Source organism: Podarcis muralis, chromosome 3 (assembly GCF_964188315.1).
Source record: "Podarcis muralis chromosome 3, rPodMur119.hap1.1, whole genome shotgun sequence".
In the NCBI taxonomy this organism is placed as follows: domain Eukaryota; kingdom Metazoa; phylum Chordata; class Lepidosauria; order Squamata; family Lacertidae; genus Podarcis; species Podarcis muralis.
The window spans coordinates 43,440,592-43,465,057 of record NC_135657.1 but is presented as its reverse complement, the minus strand read 5'-3'; the positions used below and the strand labels follow the sequence as shown (position 1 = coordinate 43,465,057).

Here is a 24,466-nt window from a genome sequence, read left to right as displayed (position 1 = left end):
CTGCACAATGCAGGTAAGAGAGCCATGGTACCAGCGGTGAGGCAGCAGTGGGGGAGGGGTGGAAGTGAGGGAGGCAGCACGTTCCCATTTCTCCTCAAGCAACATGCTGCCCCTGTACACAACCAATGTGGGCAGACTACTTTCTTTTTCAATTTCTGTTCACTTAGGTCTTAGGATAACTTGATTAATTAATGTAGTGTGAGCCACGGGAAAGCCCTCAGACAAATATCACATGCACACACCTGTCACATTAGAGCTACTTACCAGATGCCCAGCTTATACACAATTAGTGGTAATATACCTGTGGCACTAATGTAGCAACATGTATGTGGACAGGTGCATGAGGTAACTGTATTCAGACATGATAGAGACTACAGTAGTACCTTGGGTTAAGTACTTAATTCGTTCCAGAGGTCCGTTCTTAACCTGAAACTGTTCTTAACCTGAAGCACCACTTTAGCTAATGGGGCCTCCTGCTGCCGCCGCGCTGCCGGAGCACGATTTCTGTTCTCATCCTGAAGCAAAGTTCTTAACCCGAGGTACTATTTCTGGGTTAGCGGAGTCTGTAACCTGAAGCGTATGTAACCCGAGGTACCACTGTACGTAGACTGCTGACACATCTTTAAATCAAATCTTATATAATGGTGCCTTTGAGGTACATATCTCTTTCCGCTTTGCCCACTTATTGGTGAACGTATAATCCCACCTTGCAAAAAGTAGGTGCTTACATCTGATTAAGTGCCAAACGTATTGGCTGCATTGAGGCATCACAATAAATTATGGCCTATCTTGACAAACAGAAACCCTAACCTCCTCCTGGGCTTGCGTTGTCCCACCTCTCCTCTCTGCCTCCAGCATAGCTGCCTTGGGATATGGCAGCTCACCAACACTACTAAGAAGTAAGGACACAGCTTTGGGTCTGAAGCCCAGACATTTGTTAATATGCTTCAGAATGTAGTAAAAGATCCCCTTCTCTTCAGGTAGTGTGTGTTGAGATCTGTCCCCAAACTCTGATTTGTATGGAAGACTCACGTGGTTATAATAGTGCACTATTGTTCAAAGAGCATTTCACTTTCTAATTGAGAGACAATATGGTGAGTTTCGTTGCTCCAGTTAAATGATATATATTGAATTGTAATTGTTTACACTTGCTCCTTCACCAGCACAGTTTATTCTCTGATGCTGACTGGGTTTGTACCTATTTTGCTCTGAAGCTGTTGGCATTAGCACAACACTTTCTTCAAACTATACAGGGCACCCATGGACGCCCAGGGCTTGGAGCAGGCCTAAGAGATGCTGCTTCAATGCTTGCTAGTTTTTTTCAGCAATTGTGTAGCTTCTGTCAGGAAGTTTCAAAAAGAAAAGTCCTTTCCCAATTATTTGTAGTGTAGTACAGATAGATAGGTTTTGCGATCCCCCCCCCTCCCCAATCATTGGTCTCACCATTTTTCTGATTCTCTCACTCTCACCATTTTTCTGATTGAGCTTCACAAATTAATGCCTATTAAATACTCACATACTTTGGGTAAGATTGCCTAGGATTGGAATTAAAGATGCATAAAACATTTTGAGGGCTTCTGTTGAATATACTTAGGTTGCCTAAAGATGAATTTACGTTATGGAAGTGGGTTGCAAACATGCTTTACTGTGTTCGAATATTACCTTAAGTAATGTATTAATAAAGCTAGCCTTCAGGCATAATTGGTGTGTAGAATCTATAATAATAAAAATTGTAATGAGCAAAAATTTCCCTACATATATGGGCGGATCTTGGAAGTGCTTGATTTACTCCCCTCAAGCTGCACAGTTGACACTGTGTACACATGCAAATGTAAAAATACAGTCCTACAGTGTTCTCTGTATAATTTTGCTTACCCTCTTTTTGGGTTGTCCCAAAGTTTGAGGCTTGTGGATTGATGCTTGACACTGCCCATTGTGTATTTGTGATTTGCGTTTTGTAATTAAGGGCAACAATGGGAGTCCATTGGGTCTCGTTATATATAATGGTTGGTTTAATTTGTTTCACTTCTATCTTGTTAATTGTAAATTGATCATTAAGATTTGAATTCTAATCTGTCACTAGGGTTGAGTGTATTGAAGCTAGAGAAATGATCCTGTTTTTAATCACTGATGATGAGAAACAAATTTTACCATTTCAGTGCATATTGCTGTCCATATATTTTAACACTATATTTTATGGTGTTATAAATATTGTTAAATGACTTTTAGTGTAGTTTTACTGTTTGACTATAATGGATAAATTATATTACCATTTTGGCAACAGTAGGCATCCAACTGTGTGAGTTTAATTGAAGTAAAGAACACGCACCCGGTTGAACTGTTTTTCTGCATGTTTGATTGGTGCTCTATTAGAAGACGGCAGTCATTACACTGAAGCACTGTGAGGAAAACATTTGCCCAAGGTAGAGAATCAGAATGCCAGACATTCTGAAAAAACCTACTACGGCAGTGATACTCAGCCTCTTTTCTGAATTATCGAGTTTTCAATTAAAATCAATAGAACCTACCTCACATTTAATTATAATACTATGAAATGGTCAGATTTGTGAGAAATGAAAAAACCATTCTAATGGACAACGCATCTAGGTTGGAATTTCTATGCTGCCTACCAAAGGTTGGAGGAAGAAAGCTGGCCATAAGCCACCTTTGTACATATCCTAAATGTTGAATTGATTTAAAGGATAGTGCAGCTTTTTGACAGCATCAGATTTACGGGGGCTTCCTGATGTTTTCTTTTGCAATACTACTGCAATCATACTATTTCCATCACTCTGCTTAGAATTCAGACGAACGTGTTGGGCAAGTAGCAAAACCTAGAGTCCTAAGCTAGACTTCACCCAAGGAATCCCTTCTGCAATTAATCGGTTGGACCCAGCTCTGTTCCTGGGGGCCCAAGTAACCTCAGTTCTGCCTGGTATGACAGCTATGACTGTTTCTGAACTGGGAAAACTTGGCCACAGTAGTTCAGGCATTGGTGATTTCAAGATTGGATTACTGCAGTTTCCCTTGTCTTTGACCTGGAAACTGCTGCTAATGCAGATTACTGCAGCATATAACAACTGTGCTGGTTGAACCCAGGCCAAATTCAAGGTGTTACTGTTGTTACATAAAACTATTAATGGCTTGGGATCGCCTTGCCCAGCATGTGATCACTCAACTTCTTTCATCTGTGGAACTGGCACTCTTACAGGTGCCACACAATACTTTTTCTGCCCTTCTATGTAATCTTTCTTTTATTGTGGGAGTACCTACACTTTGGAACTCCCTGCCTATGGGCATCAGGTAGATACATCCACTGTGTTCTTTTTGGTGCCTGCTTAAAACGTTTTTGTTTTGGCAAGTATTTCTAGACATGGAGGTGCTGATGTGTTTTAATCTTTTTTCCGCTTACTGCTTATTTTAACTGTCTTTATGGATAATGTTAATATTTCTTAGAAACTGCTTAGATGTTTTGTTACTCTCCAGCAGTATATAAATTTTGTTAGGTAAAATAGATAATGAGAAAAGAAAAGAGATACTTTATGTTGAACAAATCTGTAGAAATCAATTTATTTTCCTGTACTGTTTTATTAACATTTGTATAAAGCCTTTTTGTAGTGTAGAACTTCTTGCAGTGTCCAGTCCATTTATTGTGCATTAATGGAGGTGTAAGTTCACTGAGTTCAGTGGAAATTATTTCCCATTAAATATTTAGGATTGCAGTTTTGCAAGAACTTTATAATATCCTCTTCTTGCCTGGTGGTTCATATCAAAGAATGTATAGTATTGTATAAGGTGAGTTTCATACATTACTAATAGCCATCTTTCTTGTAACCCGTCTGCCAAAAAATATTCCATACAATTTTAAACCAACTGCTGCAATACTACTTATTTTATTTTTAAAAGTAAGTAAGATGCTTCCCATGCAGATGTATACTGGACTTTTGCACACTGCAGGATAAAATCTGGCAACATCCATCATCAGTGTGCTTAATTCTCCAGGTCTGAAGTCAGCCAGCTTACTCAGGAAAATGAATATGTCCATGACAGACTTGAGAAAATGCTGAAAAGGAATGATGAATTGGAGGAGCAGTGTATCCAACATGGAAGGATGCATGAGAAAATGAAGCAAAGGTAGGAGGATTTAGTAATTTATCCCTATGTGGGTCTGCTATAACCAACCTTGTGGTTCCTTTGATGTGCATGTTCTTAAGTTTCAGGAACAAGACCAAACTACAGTGGTACATACGCTTCAGGTTACATACGCTTCAGGTTACAGACTCCACTAATCCAGAAATAGTACCTCAGGTTAAGTACTTTGCTTCAGGATGAGAACAGAAATTGTGCTCTGGCGGCGCCGCGGCAGCAGGAGGCCCCATTAGCTAAAGTGGTTTTCAGGTTAAGAACGGACCTCCGGAACAAATTAAGTACCTAACCCGAGGTACCACTGCATTTTAGACTATGGTTTCATTGTGTAAATATTCTGGGTATTGTTTCAATACACATGCATGGTATATTAAGCATGTATACATGCACCCTATATTAAACATGCACTTAAAAAACCCCCCAGTTAATTTCACACACGATCTTAGGCTGTTTATATTGTCTGCACTGACACTCATATGAACGGTCTAAATATATGTTATTCAAATAAGCTTGTGTCCTAATCCTTCATTAATTGGCATATTTTTCACTGGCTTATTTTAAACCTTTTTTACTTCCTTATCCGTAAAACTTGAAATCTCATTTAAATATCAACAGAACAGCAGTTACCTTTTAAATAAAATGTTTGAACATAGAATGTATTTTAGCTCCCTACCCAGTAGAGGCTAGCATTGATTTTGATTTTAGGTCTAGGCGCCACACTCTCCTTAGCAATAACGGAGTAGGGAGTGGGGTCAAGTCTCCTTCCTTTCCCATGTTCCTCTTGCTGAGAGAGAGGTGGCAATTTGTATGGTTCCATCTGACCCAATGAAATACTACAGAGCAGTCGTTGCTGAAAAGTTGTAGAGCACTTGAAATTTTTCTGATGGAGGCTATTCTCTCCCATCTCACGTGATTCCGCTTTGTATTCAGTTGCAAATCAAAGCTCTTGCTTGTTGCCTCAGAGGCAGCTGACCTTCTCTAACATGCCATCTGCAATCACCCCTACATCTGCTTAAGAAATGCCACTTCTCTGTTTTTTTCCTCTCGCTGAATTTCTAAATGTCTTACTTGCTGTTTATGAATCTTGTCGTTTATAATCCTTTGGCCCAATTTCCAGTCCCCTTGGTAATATTCATATCAGAATCTATTAAGTTGCATTTTAGGAGTCAAATGCTTTATAAATGGCAACGTGTTTGCATTTGCTGATTTGGTAATTTTATCTACATTATGGACTGTTTCCTTATACATCCATTCTCTGCTAACTACCATTTTCTCAAAGGAGGGACTCAATTGGATGCCAGAGGACACTTTCCTGCTGTATTGTTTTCTTCATGTCATGTCCCACAGTTTCAGTCTCAAAGGACCCTCAAAGTGGTTTTATCTCGGTTTCTGCTTGTCTGAGTGAGTTGATGTGGAATCTTGAGTGTCTGTCTTTTCTGTTCACAGAAAGAGAGATTTAGACCTTTCTCTTTCTTCAGGTTTGTTGAGGAGAAGGAGTAGGACTTTCTCCTACCCAGTGAATCCCCCACAGATAGCTAGCAGAATAATTCAGAAGGTTATTACCATTTTAGAATGGAGAGAATTCTGTTGACAGCAATGCAGGGAGTTTTCATGGCTTGGTCTAGTGTTCTGATTGAGGGAAATAATAGTACCGCTCTATTATGCCTTGGTCAGACCACACGCAGAGAACTGTGTCCAGTACTAAGCACCACAATTTAAGACCGATATTGACAAGCTGGAAGGTGTGTAGAGTAGGGGAGCCAAGATGATAAAGGGCCTGGAAACCAGCCTTATGAGCAACAATTGAGGAAGTTAGGTACGTTTAGCCTGGGAAAGAGGAGACAGCCATATTCAAATATCTAAAGGGCTGTCATATGGAAGATGGAAGAAGCTTGTTTTCTCCTACTCTGGAGGCTAGGACTCAAACCAATGGAGATTCCGACTAAACATCAGCAAGGACTTTCTGAGAGTATGAGCTGTTTGACAGTGGAACGGGAAGTGGTGAACTCTCCTTCCTTGGAGGTTTTTAAGCAGAGGTTGGATGGCCATCTGTCATGGATGCTTTAGTTGAGATTCCTGCATTGCAGGGAGTTGAACTAGATGACCCTTCCAACTCTAAGATTCTATGATTCTATCAATGTCTTTAAGGCCTACCTATGTATTCACATCAGAACCAGCCATGTTTGTGTATGTTGGGCGGCACTTTCAATCCCAAGCAGTACTCTTCAGGCTCTTGGCGCCCCTGAATGACAGTTTCTGACAACTTCTTCACATTGTTAACACCACCAAATAGAACGCTTTGAAGTGCCAACCTATTGGTTAGAGCTTATCTAAATTTACCATGTGAATGAGAATCCCCCCCAGAGTGCAAGTTCTTCCAAGCTGGTGACCTTGTATCTTTTTCTTTTATTTTTAGAGCATAGTAACAACACTCTGCATTTTTCACCACTGTACTAAAATATATACTTGGCCAACGTATGAAACATCATTACCATGGCAGTGCCTTAGGGCAGAGAGAACAGCTCAGAAATATGATAGACAGACAGGGTTTTAAAATGCTAAGTCCTCTCTTGTTTCTTATCTCTGAATGAGGCATGCTCATGTCTTTATAATTAACACAGAAAAGTTATATGAAACAAAAATACGGTTTAAAAACCATACCTTTTCATATAGAATAGCCACTCTTTGCTCAGTTACACGAGCTTGTCATCTTCCTGATACTTGTAACTCCAAAACACAGTTTTAGAGTCTATGTAGCTCCTTTTCACTTGCTATATACATCTATGTGCATGATTAATATTTTTAAAAGGGTTTTTAACACATACTTGATCTCTTTCAAGTACCACAGTTCAAAGGAAAAGCCTAGAGGATTGGCAGTTTGGGGCAGATGTGTGTCTATTCCTCAGGCATCAGTGGCTGTATGTTAACAATTTTTTTAAAAAAATGTTACAGCCATCTGTGTAACAAGACAGCAGAGATCTGCACTTGCCTACTACTATAAATAAGAAGGAATCTTGTCTGGCTTCAGAGAAGTTGGATTTATAAAGACTTGATGTGTCAAATCCTAATTGTGTACCATGCTGCTGGGATGTGTTGGCAGCCAAGAACCTGAAGTGGTCTTCCCTTCAGACATTTTAGGGAAGCACAGCATTTCTGGAAGCTGTCTCTCTAACGTATGTGTGATTTGAAGGTTGTGGTTTTTTTAATGTGCACTTCACCCAACGGAATTGCCTGCTTTCCCCCATCCTTCCTTCCTTCTCTCTTTCTCTTCCCCCTCTCCTCCCACATAGACAGTATATATAACTAAACAACACTATTGTGAACTTTAAATCTTCAAGTGACCCATTTAATTCAATTGAGTGAAATCATGGTAAAAGGGTGAATGGTTGCAATTAACTTACAGTTTCTACAAACTTTGTAGAAATCGTGCAGTCAGATCTGTTTAGAAAATGTGCTGTGTATTAACAACCAGTTTGTTTTTACTTTTTAATTGGCTTTCATTTTTTAAAACCCTGGGGTATGATCCAGACCACTATGTGCTCAGCTCCCACACAGATGATTCCCAAATGATCAATAAAATCTGGTTTGCTTCCTATTGTGCCCCTGTGTACACACAAATGGGCATGAAAACAATCAGCACAATAGGGTACTAGAATAAATGGGCAATTTGTGTACATCTCCCATATTTTCGTTCATCTCTCTTTCCCATCTTGACATAAGTTACTTGTACTCTGGGACCCATGCCTGGATGTAGACAGAAGGAAAGGGGTGTGTAAAAGAGTCTTCGTGTGAGGGTCTGGCACCTGTGGTGATCTGGATTACTTTACAAAACATCTTGAATTATCTGTTATGTGCAGCAGGTTTAGTGTGGTTTCTGCACAGAGATGGATGCTATGTTTGTGAAAAGGTTCTGCCCAACACACAAGAGACGAACTCTTATACTTTCAGTTTTATGGCATTGCATAGATATTGTTGTAAAAAAGTGTTTTTCCTAAAGCACTTGTTTATACCTAGAAATAAATATGGCTATCTACCTATATGAACGTTTTGCAGCACATGAACTGCTAGACTGGATGGTACATTATTGTCCTGAATTTCATCATACAGATTTTTTTTTAAAAAAGCTATTTACAACAATCTTTGGTGCAGTATGACCAACTATTTAGCAACTTGCGTTCAAAATAAGCAAATAATGTAATGATGTAGAAATACATTGCCTGCAGTCTTCACATTTCTGAATGTTTAGAACGGGTATCCATCATAGTACCCTCTAGATGTTACTAGACTACAACTCCCATCATACCTGACCATTGACGGTGCAACTGGAGCTGATGGGAGTTGGAGTACAACAACATTTAGAGAGTACCACATGGAATACCTCTAGTTTACTATATAAAGAAAGCAATGATGCAAATCCATTTATTGGATTGTGTACAATAAGTATATAAGACTATTTAGGTCACGCTTGAAAAAAATTACTTGGCAAACACACTTGATCAGTTTCACACCATTGTTTTTCCAGCTGAAGCATGGCTAAGTCAAATGATGAGTTTATTTATGCCTCACAATGTCAGCCACAGGTAGAAGAACTTAAAGTCACAAGTAAATGACATCCTTCATATTTTTAGGTACCTTTCAAACATTGGAGCTGCTAATAAGATGCTTGTGAAAACAGGATATTGTTGTGTTATGAGCACACACTCTCCTATTTTAAATTCTGCTTAAGCCATACATTTTTTTTCTTTTTAAAGTATTTCTGCCATGGCCGAGATTAGAATTTGGTACCAAAAAATCCTGTTTGCATGGCCCAAACTTTCAGTATGTTTTATCTTAAGGAAAGCTTCAAGCTGCTAATCTAAGATCAAAGGATTGAGTCAATGCAACATAATCCTAGCAGATTTATCAAAGAAAATTGTCTAAGTAATACTAGATAACAAGAACAGCATGATATATCCCATAACAGGCTTCTGTTTCAGAAGCTACTCAGGAAAATACCCATGGACAGAAGTTACCATCACAGAAAATACCCTCCTTTTACTTTCAGATCCATATTGTGTAATAATTCTTAATGGGACTCTGCTTCTTCTAATAACATATTTCTAGTGGTGTGGTTTGCCTTTTAATGGTGTATATTTAAATTCCTGTCTAATTACATCTGTCTCACTTTTCTTCATTCCATATTATGGATGCATCTGGTTTTTTAAAAAGCTTGGTTTCTGTGTAGAATCGCTGCAATATTTCAGAATGCACAGTACGGGGTTTTGCAACTACCAACCAGAGAAAGATCCTGCACAGCAGTTCAGCAGCAAATACCCACTTTGGGTATTGAATAATAATTGAGATCTTTGTACCGGCCTTACATGAACTCCAAATAGCAGTAAAATCTAATTACCAGCCCATTTGGTAAAGTACTTTAAGTGGTACCACATTTGCTTGAATTGCCGTGCTCTCTGTGACTTAAGGTATTTGGAATTCTTTTTTTCAAAGACAGAGAACTTAAAATAAGTACAGATGAGTGTGCCATAAAACATTGTTAAAGAAGTATTTCCAAAATTACATATTTGCTATTAATAGTTATACTGGGGACTCAAATGGAAGTCATGTTGGGAAGCAACACAAATTAATTTTACCTCTACCGCATGGGTAGGCAAACTAAGGCCCAGGGGCCAGCTACGGCCCAATCGCCTTCTAAATCCTCCCCATGGACAGTCCGGGAATCAGTGTGTTTTTACACGAACAGAATGTGTCCTTTTATTTAAAATGCATCTCTGGGTTATTTGTGGGGCATAGGAATTCGATCATTTTTATATTTTTCAAAATATAGTCTGCCCCCCCCCCCACAAGGTCTGAGGAACAGTGGAAAAAGTTTGCTGATCCCTGCTCTACCTCATTTAATTCAGACAAAGGTATTTGTGCATTGTGGCTACTTACAGCACTAGGTAGTGAAGAGAACACAGGAGGAAGGAAGTTTTCATTCCAAAATGTGCATTTTATCAGGAAGCTTACCTGGAGATACTTTTGGCAACTAACAACATTTGAATATCTACAAGAAGCCAGCTTGCTTATAGTTGTAATCTTGTATTCATAAGAGCCAACTTCTAGGGCCCAAGGTCCCTCCCCCCATAAAATGTTTGAGGGAGCCAGGCCAAGTCGATCGGCATTGCCATTCAAATGGTGCGTGTGCACCGCATCTTGTGATTGATTATGTGGGGTAGTGCTTACCTGCCCCCCATATTTTATTCAAATTGGCACCCCTGCTTGTCTTTACTACTGCAACATGCATTCTCCTTTATTGTTTTGGGAATCATATTCTATGAAGCAATCTAATTCTCCGCACAGTTGTTTGGAGAGCATAGTATCAACATAGCTTTAAGTTTACCAAGTCTATAAATCATGATTGTGCACCCATTGGAGGGATATTTCTTTTATGCTATTGAGGCAATTGCTAAGGAGACATGTATTTTTTCCTGTGACCGTTCCTATTGCTTAGTTCTTGGGTACATCTTTATCTGGATCAGGATCTGTGTTGGGTTATGTGACTTACCACTTGCTAAGTTGCTGCTTGTGTCAAAGGCTGCATTATCAGCTGGGCTTTTTGATGCTGAGCTTCGTCATTTGCTTTGCTGTGTCCATTTGGTTTTATAAATTTTTTCAATAAATTCCCTGAATTCCACCTTTGTGGAACTTAAATAACAGTGCAAGTTCATGTGCTCCTGCTATCTGCTTCTTCCCCCAGAAAAAGAAAAAGAATGAAATGAATGATTTCTGTCAGCTAAGCATCATGTGTTATATTATTTCCGTTAACCTTTTTCTTTTCAGAAGGCTTAGGAGAGTTTGACCTGACCAAGCTAAGATAAAGCACATCTGTGTATTGCAAAATTCACAGTTGGACAATACCCTTATTAGAACCAACCAAAATGACACACACTGTAAAAGCAGATGGTCTTGAGCATAGCTGAACAGCACTTTTTTTTCTGAAACAGCAAAAATACAGAAAGATTTTGTGGTTGCATCTTTGGTTTCAGCAACTGCAGTGTAGAACAAAACTGAGTGTTAAAATACCTTTGGGGTGAAATTAAATGTGGGCCTCCTCAAAGAAGGAATACTGTGTAACCAGGGATTGTAATATAGCTGGCACTGTGCACATGCTAAAACTTGAGCTTTGCTCAGCAGAACAGTACACACTTGTTTCACAGAGGAAGCAAACCTTGGCATGGACTGGCTGCCCATATTGAAAAGAGATTGCTTGCAGAGCCAGCCCAAGACATTTTGGCACCTGAGGCAAACCACAGGGTTTCCTACCAGGAAAGAAAGGGTGAGTGAAGATCTACATTAGGAACTAGGAGGGAATAAAGATCTACATCAGGATCTGCTGCCCCTGTGGATCCCTCTGCCCCTGAGGCAATCACCGCACCTTGCCTCATGGGTGGACCGGTCCTGATTACTTGTACGCATGAGATTGAGAATTGTAAGAATTCCAAATGTAGGCTAATGCCTAATCATATAACCTATGCTATTTGCTAACTTCTAGCACACACACAAGCCTCTAGTCTTCTTTAGCCCTGGCAAGAGCAAAAGCCTCCTTCCAAGTCACACTGCCCCCACAGTAACATAATGAATAGCCATGTGGATTTCCTAAGGCCAAGCCCTTTTACCTCCAGTGCTCACATGGAACACCTCAGTCACTCAAGTCCAAATATGGTATGAACTTAAGTCAACTTTATTCTGATTGGCTCTTGTCCTGCATCTTTGTCCAAGGACTATCCAGTCACTCTAAGGTGGAAAACATATATTGATTCACTTGCAGTGACTTAGCAAATCCACCTGTTGGTTTGTCTTTTGTGTCCAGCCTTATCCTCAATCTAATCACCTTTTGTTTCAGGTAAGACTTCTTCTTAGGAAACCACATTTTAACTCTGTGTCACTAAGATACCATTTTGTCCTAATTTGGTGAGTTCTCTCCTCATGTATGGCTGTATTCAGCTAAATTGTTGGGCTAGCGGAAGTTGGGAGCAAGGATTCCCCAGAGTGCAGTAAGAATTACCCTTTCTTCTCCCCATGCGTGTCCTGTGACATCCTCAAATCTGCTCCTGTGACATCCTCAAATCCCCCCAACAGATGTAGAAGAAGAAGAAGAGTTTGGATTTGATATCCCGCCTTTCACTCCCTTTAAGGAGTCTCAAAGTGGCTAACATCCTCCTTTCCCTTCCTCCCCCACAACAAACACTCTGTGAGGTGAGTGGGGCTGAGAGACTTCAAAGAAGTGTGACTGGCCCAAGGTCACCCAGCAGCTGCATGTGGAGGAGCGGAGATGCGAACCCGGTTCCCCAGATTACGAGACTACCGCTCTTAACCACTACACCACACTGGCTCTGTAGGTGGCGCAAAGCAGGAGGAGAGAGGGGGAATTCTGTTGCACAAGGAAAAACCTTAGCTTTAACCCACAAGTTGGTCGGTGCTTTATGTCAAATGGTGCCTCCAAGGGAGTGAACTTCTCCAATCTCAGCTAGAAGCTAAATCCCTTGCCTTTCCTTTTATACCTCATTCCCTTGCTTCATTTAAGGTTAGTTGGGAACCGTAAGAAGACATAAATGTTTGGAACTGCATTCAGTGAGTTCTAAAAAGCCCAAGTTACTTGCTTAGAGATCGTTTGGTGTGGAGTTCAAGAGCAGCCTACGAAGACCAGCATCCCTTTGGTCCCATGCCATCATGGCCAGTGTCCTGGACTATCCATGCTACACTTTTCAATATTTTCAGACTGTGGCATACATTCACAAGCTTGCTGCCTGGTTGCTCACGGAGCTTCAATATACAACCACAGCCCTAAACACTTTGGTCACAGTGAAATTTAGAAAACCTCCTTTCATTCTCTTCTCCTTGGACCAGCTAATTGTTAACTTTGCTGTTTTTCATGGTGAAAGCCATTTTAACTATGTGAATAAACATTCTTATATTTTTAAACCCTAAATTGGGACTTAGTTGTTTTTTCAAATTCCCCCAAGGAAAGGCACAATGTAACATCCCCCATGATGTGCAACAATCTCCAGATTGAAGAACCCAAATATTTTATGGTTTCAGCTATTTAGAAAAATATATAAACTGGTTGAAAAACCCTTTAAAATAATATAAGCAATTTTCAATAAAGCAGAGGTAAAATCAGCAAAAGGTTAAAATCAGTATTTATTTCAGGGTTGTTGAAATAACATTATTAAGCAGGCATCTAAAACAGTGTAGTGAGAGTGCCTGCCTACTATTACTGACCTCCTTTGTTCACCCAGATAACTTACATATTAGAGTAGCGTATGATTAGGGACATGTTCAGGCATGATAACAATTGGGAAAACGATTAAGCTGAGAACACAAAGCTTTCTGACTGTCTTAGATCCTTAACTTTTTTTGGAATCTATAAGTTATTGTAGCCTGTACCATATTTAGTATATACTGTGAAAATCCAGTACACTGCATTCATTTTCAACGTGCATCTTTGTTGAACATTACAGATAAGCAATTTAAAATGGTGAAATGAGGCATGTGTCAAAAGGTCTTTAGAAGACTGGATATGAGCAGAGTTGGCTGTCAAAGTGTCAGTCCCATGTCAACAAATCTACAGGATACGAAAGTGCCTAACATCTTGTCCTCTTTGGAGTTCCATTTTTTTAAATAGCAATGAGGCACTCCGGGAAGTGCATTTCTGGGGATTATTGCATTTCTCAGGTGGCTGAAATCACTTGCCCTTCAGCCTTATGCCTTGCAACACCACCCGAGGCAAGCAATAATCCCCAGTAAAGCAGTGCCTGCCTTGTCTTATTGCTTAATTATTATACCTATTTAATGCTACTTAGAACATTGTCAGCTGTTGAGAAAAGGTAATTATCACTAGTCAAATGACACACACTTTTTTGGCTGCCTTACGGATACACATTTTACTGGTACCTTGATACATAATGAAGCCTGATAGCAAAACTTTTGCTTGTCTCTTCTTCAAGCCCCAGCTGTTTCCCTGCTAAATTCATCCCATCTGTCTCCCCTTCCGTAAGGCTGTAGGCAGTATAGCATAAGTACAGAAGCAGTTCAGTGCTATTTTGGATAAACATAGCTGAAATTTGAATCCTTGCCATTTGCAATGCACACATTTTGTTTTACTGCTGTAAAGAGAGCTGTCAAAATAAAAACTACATGGATAATTCACTGAAATGCAGTCAAATGTAAGGAAGATTAAAATGGAATACACACAGAGACACACACTTAGGGTCAATTTTTATATAAGTTGACATGGGATTGATGACCTCTTAACAGCATTGAATCTTAAACACATGTCATTGTATGCAACAAGCACTCCAATCCAGTGACCAGTATAAGAGATCTTATCTCCAGAGTCCAATGATTTACAGTAATATATTGTACATGGAACAAGTAATTTACAGGGTTTTCCCTCAATCCATGGGTTGGGGTAATTGTAATCAATCCAAATCAAGAGTAGGATCCATATTTCCATATCTACATTGTTGTCTTGGGAACTGGAAAGTATTGCAACTACTGTTTATGCAACCACTTTCATTTCATTTCCCAGCAGCTGTTACATCACATTGTTTTTGTGGAGTTAACTGGATGCCCCTGAAACAGAATTAGCTTAATGACTGGGTAATATTATTAATACAGTGAGTAATATTCTGTGTTTGGATATTTATTTTTAGTGAGAAAGAAGGTGACTCAATAGCCAATGAGATATGGTCTACATTCCTGGAAGCAGAGGTTCAAACCCAAATTTCTATTTCTTTCTAAATACGTAGATTCTGTGAAACTTAGGAACTCTTAGCAATATGGCTATCAACTCTCAATTTTTTCATTTCTTCACATCACTGTCCATGAAGCAACCACACAGTTTCTCTGCATATGAGTAAACTCATCATTTTTTCCCTACCAGGATATCTTGTCAATATGATGGTAAATTTGTATTTTTGAAGCTCATTGGTAATATTTTTTACTTTTCTCGGCTTGAATTGACTCTGATCAGGTGCTACAATTTCCGTTTATCATCTGACCTTTTCATTCCTTTTCAGTATACATTTCTGGGCTTTTGAGGAGGATCAACGGATCCAGTTTACCCAAGATAATGACTTTTGGGCAAGCTGGGATTCCTGTCCTTTCAATGCTAGTTTTACGGTGTTTACCTTGAGCAGGAGTTTCCAGGGGTATTCCTAAGATAACGGGAAAAGGAAGCATTAGTATACACAGTGCACTGAATATGATAAGCAAAAAGTTAAATAATGCTGCTTGTACTTTCTCTGGATTCTACATAGCATTCTTCTCAGATTCTGTCCAGGCAATGATTGAGCCAAAATTAGCCCAGCACATTCATTCTTCTGCCTCAGGTGAGAATCTTCAAAACGTTGCAAATTAAAAATGCTATAAAGGAAGAAATGTCTCCTGGAAATGCAGATTTCTTTTTCAGCACAGAATTAGGGAATCCTAAGAAAGAAGATGACATTCCTAAGTGTAGACAGCTGAATAATAGGCGATGCAGAAAATTGTCTAGAATTATCACATTGTTTTGAAATGACATTAGACCTAGCATGAGGAACAGCGACTTTATATGAAGAGATTGCTCTTCTAAAACACATATGTGAACTAGAAATTCAGGCTGCTGCTGCTGCATCCAATCACATATTTTAACATCATCATCTAGCCAGAAAACTCCAAATGTTCAGACATTGCTTTCAGATAAGAAATGCTTCTACAGCCACAGTTTGACCAATTAATTGTGACTGTAATTTTTAGAGGAAATTTTAAGCTTTATTGATTAAGAAAAAGCCTACCAACAATATGCAGTTTCTCATGCAGGTATTTTGTAAATATTTAAAAATACTAATAATATCTAAATGCAGGGTGGTTTCTAGAATTGCTTAACATTAATTTTTATATATGAATAAATTTATGCATGAGAAAACAGCTTAATTTGTTGAATGGTATTTTCCACATATGGCTAAAATGGTCTCATGTTTAAACATATAAAAAGATGCATTAGCACTAGTAAAGTTATACCTGTAACACTGTTCAACATATTTAAAGGGATGAACAATATAGTAGAATGAGTAAATTCTCCATAATTTCTCATTTGAAAAATAGATTGTTAGTCGCTTAGCGGGGGGCAGGGAGTCAAAACTTTAAAATGATACTAGAATATGGGGTGGGGAGGAGAATATTAGTAGAATATAAAATCCCCACAATGCCTCCTAGCCAGTTGTATTTGGTGTCAGACCCCCCCCCCCTTTGTTTCTGCTCTATTTATTCTGCTTGTATCTCTCAGGGTGGCTAAAAACACACAAGTGAAATTGAGCAATAGCACATATATTCTGACAGTAGTGACTTTAAATTTCTGGTAAAGAAATGTCTTAAGATCCGGTGTCTCCCAATGTATTCTCAAGATCATTAATCTGGTTTAGCAGTACTGAGCATTGTAAGTTTTGAATTAAGCATTGTAAGTTTTTAATTAAGGTTACCAGACGTCCCCGTTTCCCGGGGACAGTCCCCGGATTTACAAATCAGTCCCCTGACAAAATCCATTGAAGTTGAAAAGTGTCCCCGGATTCATTGAAAAAAATCTGGTAGCCTTATGCTAAGAGGTCTGTGGTGGAAGAAATGCTGCGTGTGAAAACAGTTGGAAGCTATAGGTATTCCTTATAAGTGGGTTGTTTTTTGTTTGTTTTTTGTTTGGTCAAATAGCAACTCATCTGCGATACCTAAAGTAACCACTGATGGCAGCAGCCTGCTAAAATAGTGATTTTAATGTGCTATTTCCCTATCACCACCATGAGCGCTTGTAGTGTAATGACTGGAAACCTGTTCTGAATTGAGGCACTCATTATTTGCATCCATGAATGTGGGAGCATGCCATCTACTGTGGCCTAACCAAAAATGTCAGCACATAATTTTTAATGGTCTAAGAAGAAGCTAACAGGCAAAAGTTATTTCTAAAGCTGATTCAGATGCTGCGCACTGAAACCTGTCTAGGCTAGGCTGCCTTTGCAGCTGGGGATCACCTGTATGGACACAACTGGCAGCATGGTCCTTCTCCAGTTTCAAGTGCAACCCAGCCTTAGAGAATTCCTACACAGGTTAGGAGTCGTATGTGAATGAAACTATCAACAGATGATCAGCCTAGCATGGCACAGAAGGTCCCACTGGAACAGGGGTACAGGGAGACTCCAAGTGCAAGGTAGAAAACTGCGCTAAAATTGTGTGTATCAGTTTGCAGACTGAGTGCCACAAAATGAGGGCATTGAGAATTATGAATGAAGGTGTTCTTAAGCATACAGCTAGTGAAAATCTGCAAGATGTGAACGAGGAATATAAAGGTACAGTGGTACCTCTGGTTATGTACTTATGTTATGTACTTAATTCGTTCTGGAGGTCTGTTCTTAACCTGAAACTGTTCTTAACCTGAAGCACCACTTTAGCTAATGGGGCCTCCTGCTGCTGCTGTGCCGACGCGGCACGATTTCTGTTCTCATCCTGAAGCAAAGCATATGTAACCCGAGGTACTGTACTTGAATTTGTGATGTTCCTAAACAGAGCATCTTAGAACTAGAATTCTGCTCTAGGCAACCTGGGCTTTGACTCATCTGAAACAAGAAAAGGTTTTGCACAGGAACAGCTAAGCGGTATCCAAAGCTCCTTGAAATCTTTTTCATCCACAGCATTCTGCTGATTGACTAGCACACGCTTACTCAAGCAACAGAACAGTGCCAAATGGCTCTGAAGGTAGGGCCCATGGACTGCCACTGCTAGATTCACCCTGGTGTAGTTTTTTAACAAAGTAGTGATGCACTATATAGGTACTTTAAGTAGGTGTAGCAGTACCAATGTATGTTTATGCTGTGGGTGCATTTTCTGCCACTTGAAGAAAAGTGTGAGGTTTTATATTTGCAGTCCTGCTACGACCTTACAACACGCTTGTCTGCACAGCAAGGCATCAGGTTGGTTCATTGAGGCTCTTTAGCTAGAAAAACCTAATTAAGGCTGAGCCATGGTTTGCCTCATTTTTTAGTACTCCGTACTTGTTGCTGTATTTTTAGTATGTGAACTTTGGTTTTTAAAAAAGTTGAAATAACAATTTCCCCCTTTACAAAAACAGCTAATGGGATTTTTCTACAACTTGCCAGAAATACTCATTTCCAGGCAGAGAGCAAGCATGGACAATTTCACACTTAACGTTGAACATTTCAGAAAGTTCTGAGTGCTGGAAAAGGAAGTGTTATACTGAAAATTACAGCTGGCACTATTCTCTATCAATCAATATTCATTTGAACAGTTAGCTGTTGATCTAAGGGAGTAAATGCCATCCTGTCAGGGGTGGGGGCTTCCTTCCTGACTTTTGAAAATAGAACGACTTCTTTGTGTGATGCATGTGTATAATTATTCTGCTTTGTGTTCAAGTGGGCTTTTAGTACAATGGTTCTGTACCTTCACATGGACACAGAAGGCATGCTGAGCATGAAAATTCATTAAACATAATATGCATGACAGCGAGTGTTCAAGGGAGGGAAAGCATACTTTCACTTATGCTTGATGGTGCTCATTGTTCTCTACTACTCTCCCTTCAGACTTACAGTCAACTCTTTTTAAAGGGACTCTCGTACCCAACTGGTGTGTGTCTGTACGTGCCCTTGCTTGCATGCTACAGATGCATACTCTGGACACAACTGCAAAGTCCTTTAGGTTTCCATAGATGTTGCACAAGTACCTTCATATAGTTCTGAGATCCCTCTGTGTGAGCGTAAATATCTCTGCTGGTGCTAGGAGCTAAAGGAGCATGCCAGAAAGTGAGGGAGCAGAAGGAAGCTGGCCCCCAGCCAGATCTTTTGACCATTTTTCTTGATCGTGTCAGGGTCAAGGGGGGTGGAGGACTTTTAAGAACAATGGGCTGTATAAGGATTGGACTGAAAGCATAGAATGCTACGTGTGAGCAACCCAAAGGATTAATTTTTAAGTCAGACTCTTGTAACATTTTGCTGCACTAATGTTTCAACAAAGAGTTGATTCAGTACTGGATATACATTTTGCACCAGTCAAGTGTATAAATTGTAAGGAATATACAAACAGAAGCTTTATTGTTTTATTATAACGTGAGGTTTTTTTAAAAAAATGATAATGCTTTTGGCTCTTTTTTTAAAAAAAAATCACTTAGAAAGACTTTTGTAGTGAGTGACTAAGAAGTCAAATAAATAATGCTAATGCAAATAACATTATGTACCTAGTAGGCAGCATTACTTATTTCTGTCTATGGCATTTGTAGCTGCATGACTTCCTTTTGAATCTAAACATCCTAATTTATCCTTAATGCATGCTGACATTTATCTCTCAGAGAATTTGTTTCTGTAGCCTACCTTGTCTGTAGCTCCAACTTTACCAGTTTTCTTTTGTGTTGGAAATTAGTTGTGTAAAACTTTACAAGATATTCAAAATTACAAACCACTAGAAAATACTGTGAGTAGAATTTAATTTTTGCAGCCTGTCTTGCTGGGGGCTGGATTCCAAAAAAAGCAGGCTGGATGCATGCATGCCAGTGCAACCAGGATTTTAACAGTGTCAATAATCTTTGCTCATCATACTTCTCCACACACACCCAAAAATCTGTGTCTCTGTGTGTTCATACAGATTTACTCACATACAAACCTTCACTCTGCCGGCTAACAAAGCAATGCTTCATTTATTGTGTCTTTGATTCTTGTTTGGTTTACCCCCGACAAATGAAAACCTGTCCCTCTCTTCAGTGAATTAGCTGCTTGTAAATAAAATTTCTGAGGCTTTGGTGTCTGAAGTGGCAAGGATTAGAATAATGAAAAAGCACGTTCCCTTTGACTGTAGTTTTTCATTCACTGATGTTGTTTTTTTACTTCTCTGCTCCTAATTGTTGCTTGGAGAATTTAGTTACTGTAACAATGATTTATTTTTCTGCATATATACAGTACATATGTAAGATTAAATAATCCCTCTCCGTTAGCTGCTCGCAATATTAAAATTACTTGATCCGTTGGTTGGGTTTTTGCTTTTTGTTTTGTTTTTTGAGAAGGGGGAGCCTTGGAGGGAAGAAGTAACGTACAAGCAGATGTGCTGCTAGATCTACAGGCTTCTGCCAACCATATGGCATCTTAAAGAAAGATGGTTGGAGCGTCTGGATTAGCAAAGAGTTGGGATGGAAAGCCATGTGTCGTGTTGGTACAGGCAGTTGTTTTAGCTCTCTGTAAAAGGCTTCAGGAGATTGTGTAATGGAACAAATGGTACTGCAAGCCTAGTAACAGCCTTACCGCTGCTGGAGAGGCAATTGGCCCCCAGGCGCCTACTGCTTCATCTTTTTTTCTCTCCCCCCCCCTTTCCTTTTTCCTTTCTTTCTTTTTTCTTTTCTTTTTTGCAAATGTATTGGAAACTCCATGACTTGATTCTAAACTTTTTGCTTGCTTCTGCACAATACATTGCTGAGGCTTCACCTTAGCTGCCTCTTTCTCTATTCCTACACCCCCGGAGGGAACCTGCAATCAGGTTCACTTTAAATGAAATACTGCAAATGAAATTGAGAGTATTTGGACATTTTGTTAGAGTTTTTGCAGTGTCTTATGGCAGGCTGTGCTCTGCTGGCATGCCCTCTGTTTAATTGGGGTGGGGGGAGGAATAGCATTTTAAGCACACCAGTTTGGCATTGCTGTTTTATTTGCTGCATTTTTCTTTTTACTCCAGAGAAGTGCATCATCCCACCTGCGCTAATGGATTCAAGGCAGGTATCAGGACTATATTATCTGGATTTGTGTGCCTTACAGGAAACATCTGTGATGTACTTCCTTGTCCATGGAAATTGATAGATTTTAGACAATGAATGTTCAGACATTCCTATCAGTTTTAATTACACGTATTTAACAATTCATTGAAGAGTTATTAATAAGCTATTGGTTTGGAAAGGCACTGATCTGAAATGGAAAGGAGGCCCTAAACTGTTGATAACTCATTTTGAGAAAGTTGAGGGAGTTTGGGCTCAAAGTTTGAATATTTATCAAAAAGGTAACTCGTTTATGAAAATATGCAAATAATCAGCAATAAAGATTCACTCTGTGAAATTCAGTTAAAATTATTATTTGTTTTTTTGCTAAGCTACCATTATTTGTAAGTTGCTAATCAGGCTGAATATATCAATTAGAATTTCAGCTGTAATATTTAGAAGATTCTAAAAGGATTTGCATTATTTGTGAAACTTGCTAATATGGGTTCTCCCAGAGCTCCCGTACCTGCAAGAACAAGTATGCCTGCCATCCCCACAAGAAAACAAAATGAGCACTACAAATCAGGCAGGAGTCAGGACAATCTAGTGAATTGTCTAAAGCAGAGGTTCCCAATTAGGCGTCTGGGGACCCTGCGGTTCTGCAAAATGCACTGAGGGGGTCTGTGGCCCCTTGCCTTGCCTCCTGACCAATGTTTTCTTTTTCTTTTTTTGTCATTTTTGCATGGCAATGTCACAATTTTTATGGTCTTTTGTTTTTTTAGTATACCTAAAATCCTCTGCTTATTGGGGCTATTAGTTGAAAAACTTGCTTTGCAGAGATAACTACCAGAGAGTTATCAAAAGTTTCAAAAGTAGGGGGCCTGTGGTTAGGCGTTTGAAAAATAGAGGGTCCTCAGTAATTAGCTAATTGGGAGCCACTGGTCTAAAGCAGCATTCTTGTTGTTATTATTATTTCATTCAGCAGAGAGAAAAGGCAATACCTGGCTGTGTCCAGGGCATATGGAGTGAATAACACATGCCTCCTTGTGAGAGGAAGTAGTTGTGAGGCCACTCCTGGAAAACTACGACCCCAGATCCAGAAGACTGCAGAAACTGCTGGGCAGTTGCAGGCATCCCTTTCTTAGATGAGGCTATTGAGAAGGTGGTCACAAGGCAGTTTCAGGCATTCCTGGGTGACACAGATTCTTTTGTTCCTGTTGAATCTGCACTTAGGCCTGGGTTTGATACTGGACTGCAGAAGAGGTGCTGTAATGGTGCTTGAAAGCAGTAATAAACTTGGATGAGGGTAGTTCAATCCCAACAAGATGGGAGTTGGTGTTTAACCAGTTCCTGGAAGGGTCAGGAGGTGCTCATAGATCTATCATTGTCAGAGAAGACTCAAGTGGCCTCAGTGGTATAGAGTGTCAGCTAAAGCTGGCATACCAGCTGCAGCCTCTCCTGGACAAAGATATTTTAGTTTCAGATAGCCTTACTCTGGTAATTTCCAAGTGCTGCAGTACGTTCTGTGATGAGGCTGCCTTTGAAAACTGTCCAGAAGCTACAATCAGTTCAAGTCAGTTCAGCTAGAATGCTAAAAGGGACCAGGAAGTGGGATCCCATCACAGTTCCTTTGAGACAACTTCATTGGCTTCCTGTTTGTTCCTAGGCTCAATTCAGATGTTTAGCTTTTGAAGCCCTACCTAACTTAAGATCCATGTATTTGGTGGGTTGTCTTTTCCTGTATCCGTCTGCCTGTTGAGATCTAGATGTGAAGCTTTTATTCTGGTAGCACAACCATCAGGAGTAAAGGAGAGATCCTTTTCCGTGGTGATACCTTGCCTGTGGAATGTTTTACCAGACAAATACCTTTCATTTCCCTATGCTTTTAAACATTGCTGAGTACAGTACTACGATTTTGTTTGTAGTTGTATTATTTCCCATTTGTTAGCTGCCTATGGTGTTTTGCAAACTGAAGGATGGAACAGAATGTGCATGTAAATACATAAGCAAAAAAAAAGTTGGATTCTATTTGGAATAGCACTATCAATTATATAGAAGACTTCACTTGGTATAGTACATTTGAACATTATGATAAGCATCTAAAAGCCAATACACATGTGACTTGTTCTTGCACTTCTGGGTGCTGCTGAATTTGTTTATCTTACCGTGAGCAACATGTCCAGTGTGCCTTTTTCACTTGTCTACTAGAAAATCAGTAGATGCACAGAATACTTTAAAGAGAGACTTCTTATCACCTGAAGCACCTTGTTCTTAAATTCTAATAATGAATTTTTTGCCTTGCATTTTTTCTTTATTCTACATGAATCTTCCTTCCCTGCTCTCCTAAAATCACTTGTTTTAAAAAGTTCGGCTCATTACAATGTGTCTGCATCAGAGGGCAGATTGTGCAGCTCATAAATGAATGGGTTGTTTTTGCCCATCACAGCAGTCCTTTCAGTCTTCATCTAGAATTTGGCATCTTAAGGCTTCAGGACTGGATCCAAAGGAGTGCTGTATTTTTGTTTTAAGTGCATACGCGCACACATTAAAAATGAAGAATGATTGATTTTTTTTTTAATGGAGACAGTGACCAACAAACGAACAGAGTTAACAGAAGCTGATACATTTATCAACATTGTTTTCTAAATTTCTTGAAATGCCTGATGTCTCTTCAGGCCTCCCATACGCTCTGCACAAGCCATCAAAAACCGAGTAAAGAATTCTCTCTTCGTTCTGCGCAGCATGCTCAAACACCACATGCACTGTCTGCTATGTGTCACTTCTTATGAAGCTCATGCTGGGAGGCTCTTTTTAAAGGCAAAGTGTTTCTGAAGAAAGGAGTTTGGATTGGGCAGCTTGCTGCAGACGATCTTTCTGGCTCAGTACTGAATTAGCATAGTGGTGGTTGTGCTTAGTTTCATGCTAGAAGGCAGCAAAAACTGGCGCTTCGGAGCCGTGGAGGAGGAAAATAAGGGCAATGGAAGTATATGGCAAATGCAGATGAAAGTCTTGTTTTCATTTGCTAACTGAAGGTGTTTGGCCTGGAATTTGGACTTCAACCCCAAGGTTTCCTTTAATAAGCATGAAAAATGCTGCCAGAATGAAGGGGAAATGTCATTCCCACCTGTCAGAGTTGACCTGTCTCCCTGACCCACTCTATACCCACAGTGTAATAATGGTGACTTTAGCTTCAGTTCTTTGTCTGTAAACAACAACACCACCACCAACAACAACAACAGAGGTTTGTTTGTCCGAAGGGAGTTGTAAAGATGAAATAAAAAATTGTAAATTCTTCATGAAACTGCTGGGGAGGTTATCCAGAGATTAGAGCATGAGGCACCTCAGGTTGCCAAAACTACTTCTGGCTTTGGAATTGGACCACCAGTCACAGAATGGTGGTAAGATGGAGGTGGTGTGTAATATACTCCGTTGGCAGTTCCTGGCATCATATTGATGTGCAGTCCCTCTTCTCAGAAATTGCAAATGGTTAAATTCTTTACCTCAGCTCTTTCCTTGCAGTAGGGAGTTCCGCAGTTCAGCTTCCCTTGAGTGAAGTGCAGACATTGGCTC

At 39.7% G+C, this 24,466-nt stretch overlaps 1 protein-coding gene across 4 annotated transcripts in view; it reads left to right on the top strand.

The window, feature by feature from the left end:
- The window catches only part of SDCCAG8 (SHH signaling and ciliogenesis regulator SDCCAG8), an 88,060-nt gene that overhangs the window by 55,174 nt on the left and 8,420 nt on the right, over window positions 1-24,466 (top strand). For all 4 annotated transcript variants that reach the window (XM_028724126.2, XM_028724125.2, XM_077925743.1 and 1 more), the window contains one exon: window positions 4,003-4,134. In XM_028724126.2, coding sequence (XP_028579959.2) covers window positions 4,003-4,134 — 132 coding nt within the window. The remainder of the gene's footprint in view (window positions 1-4,002; window positions 4,135-24,466) is intronic.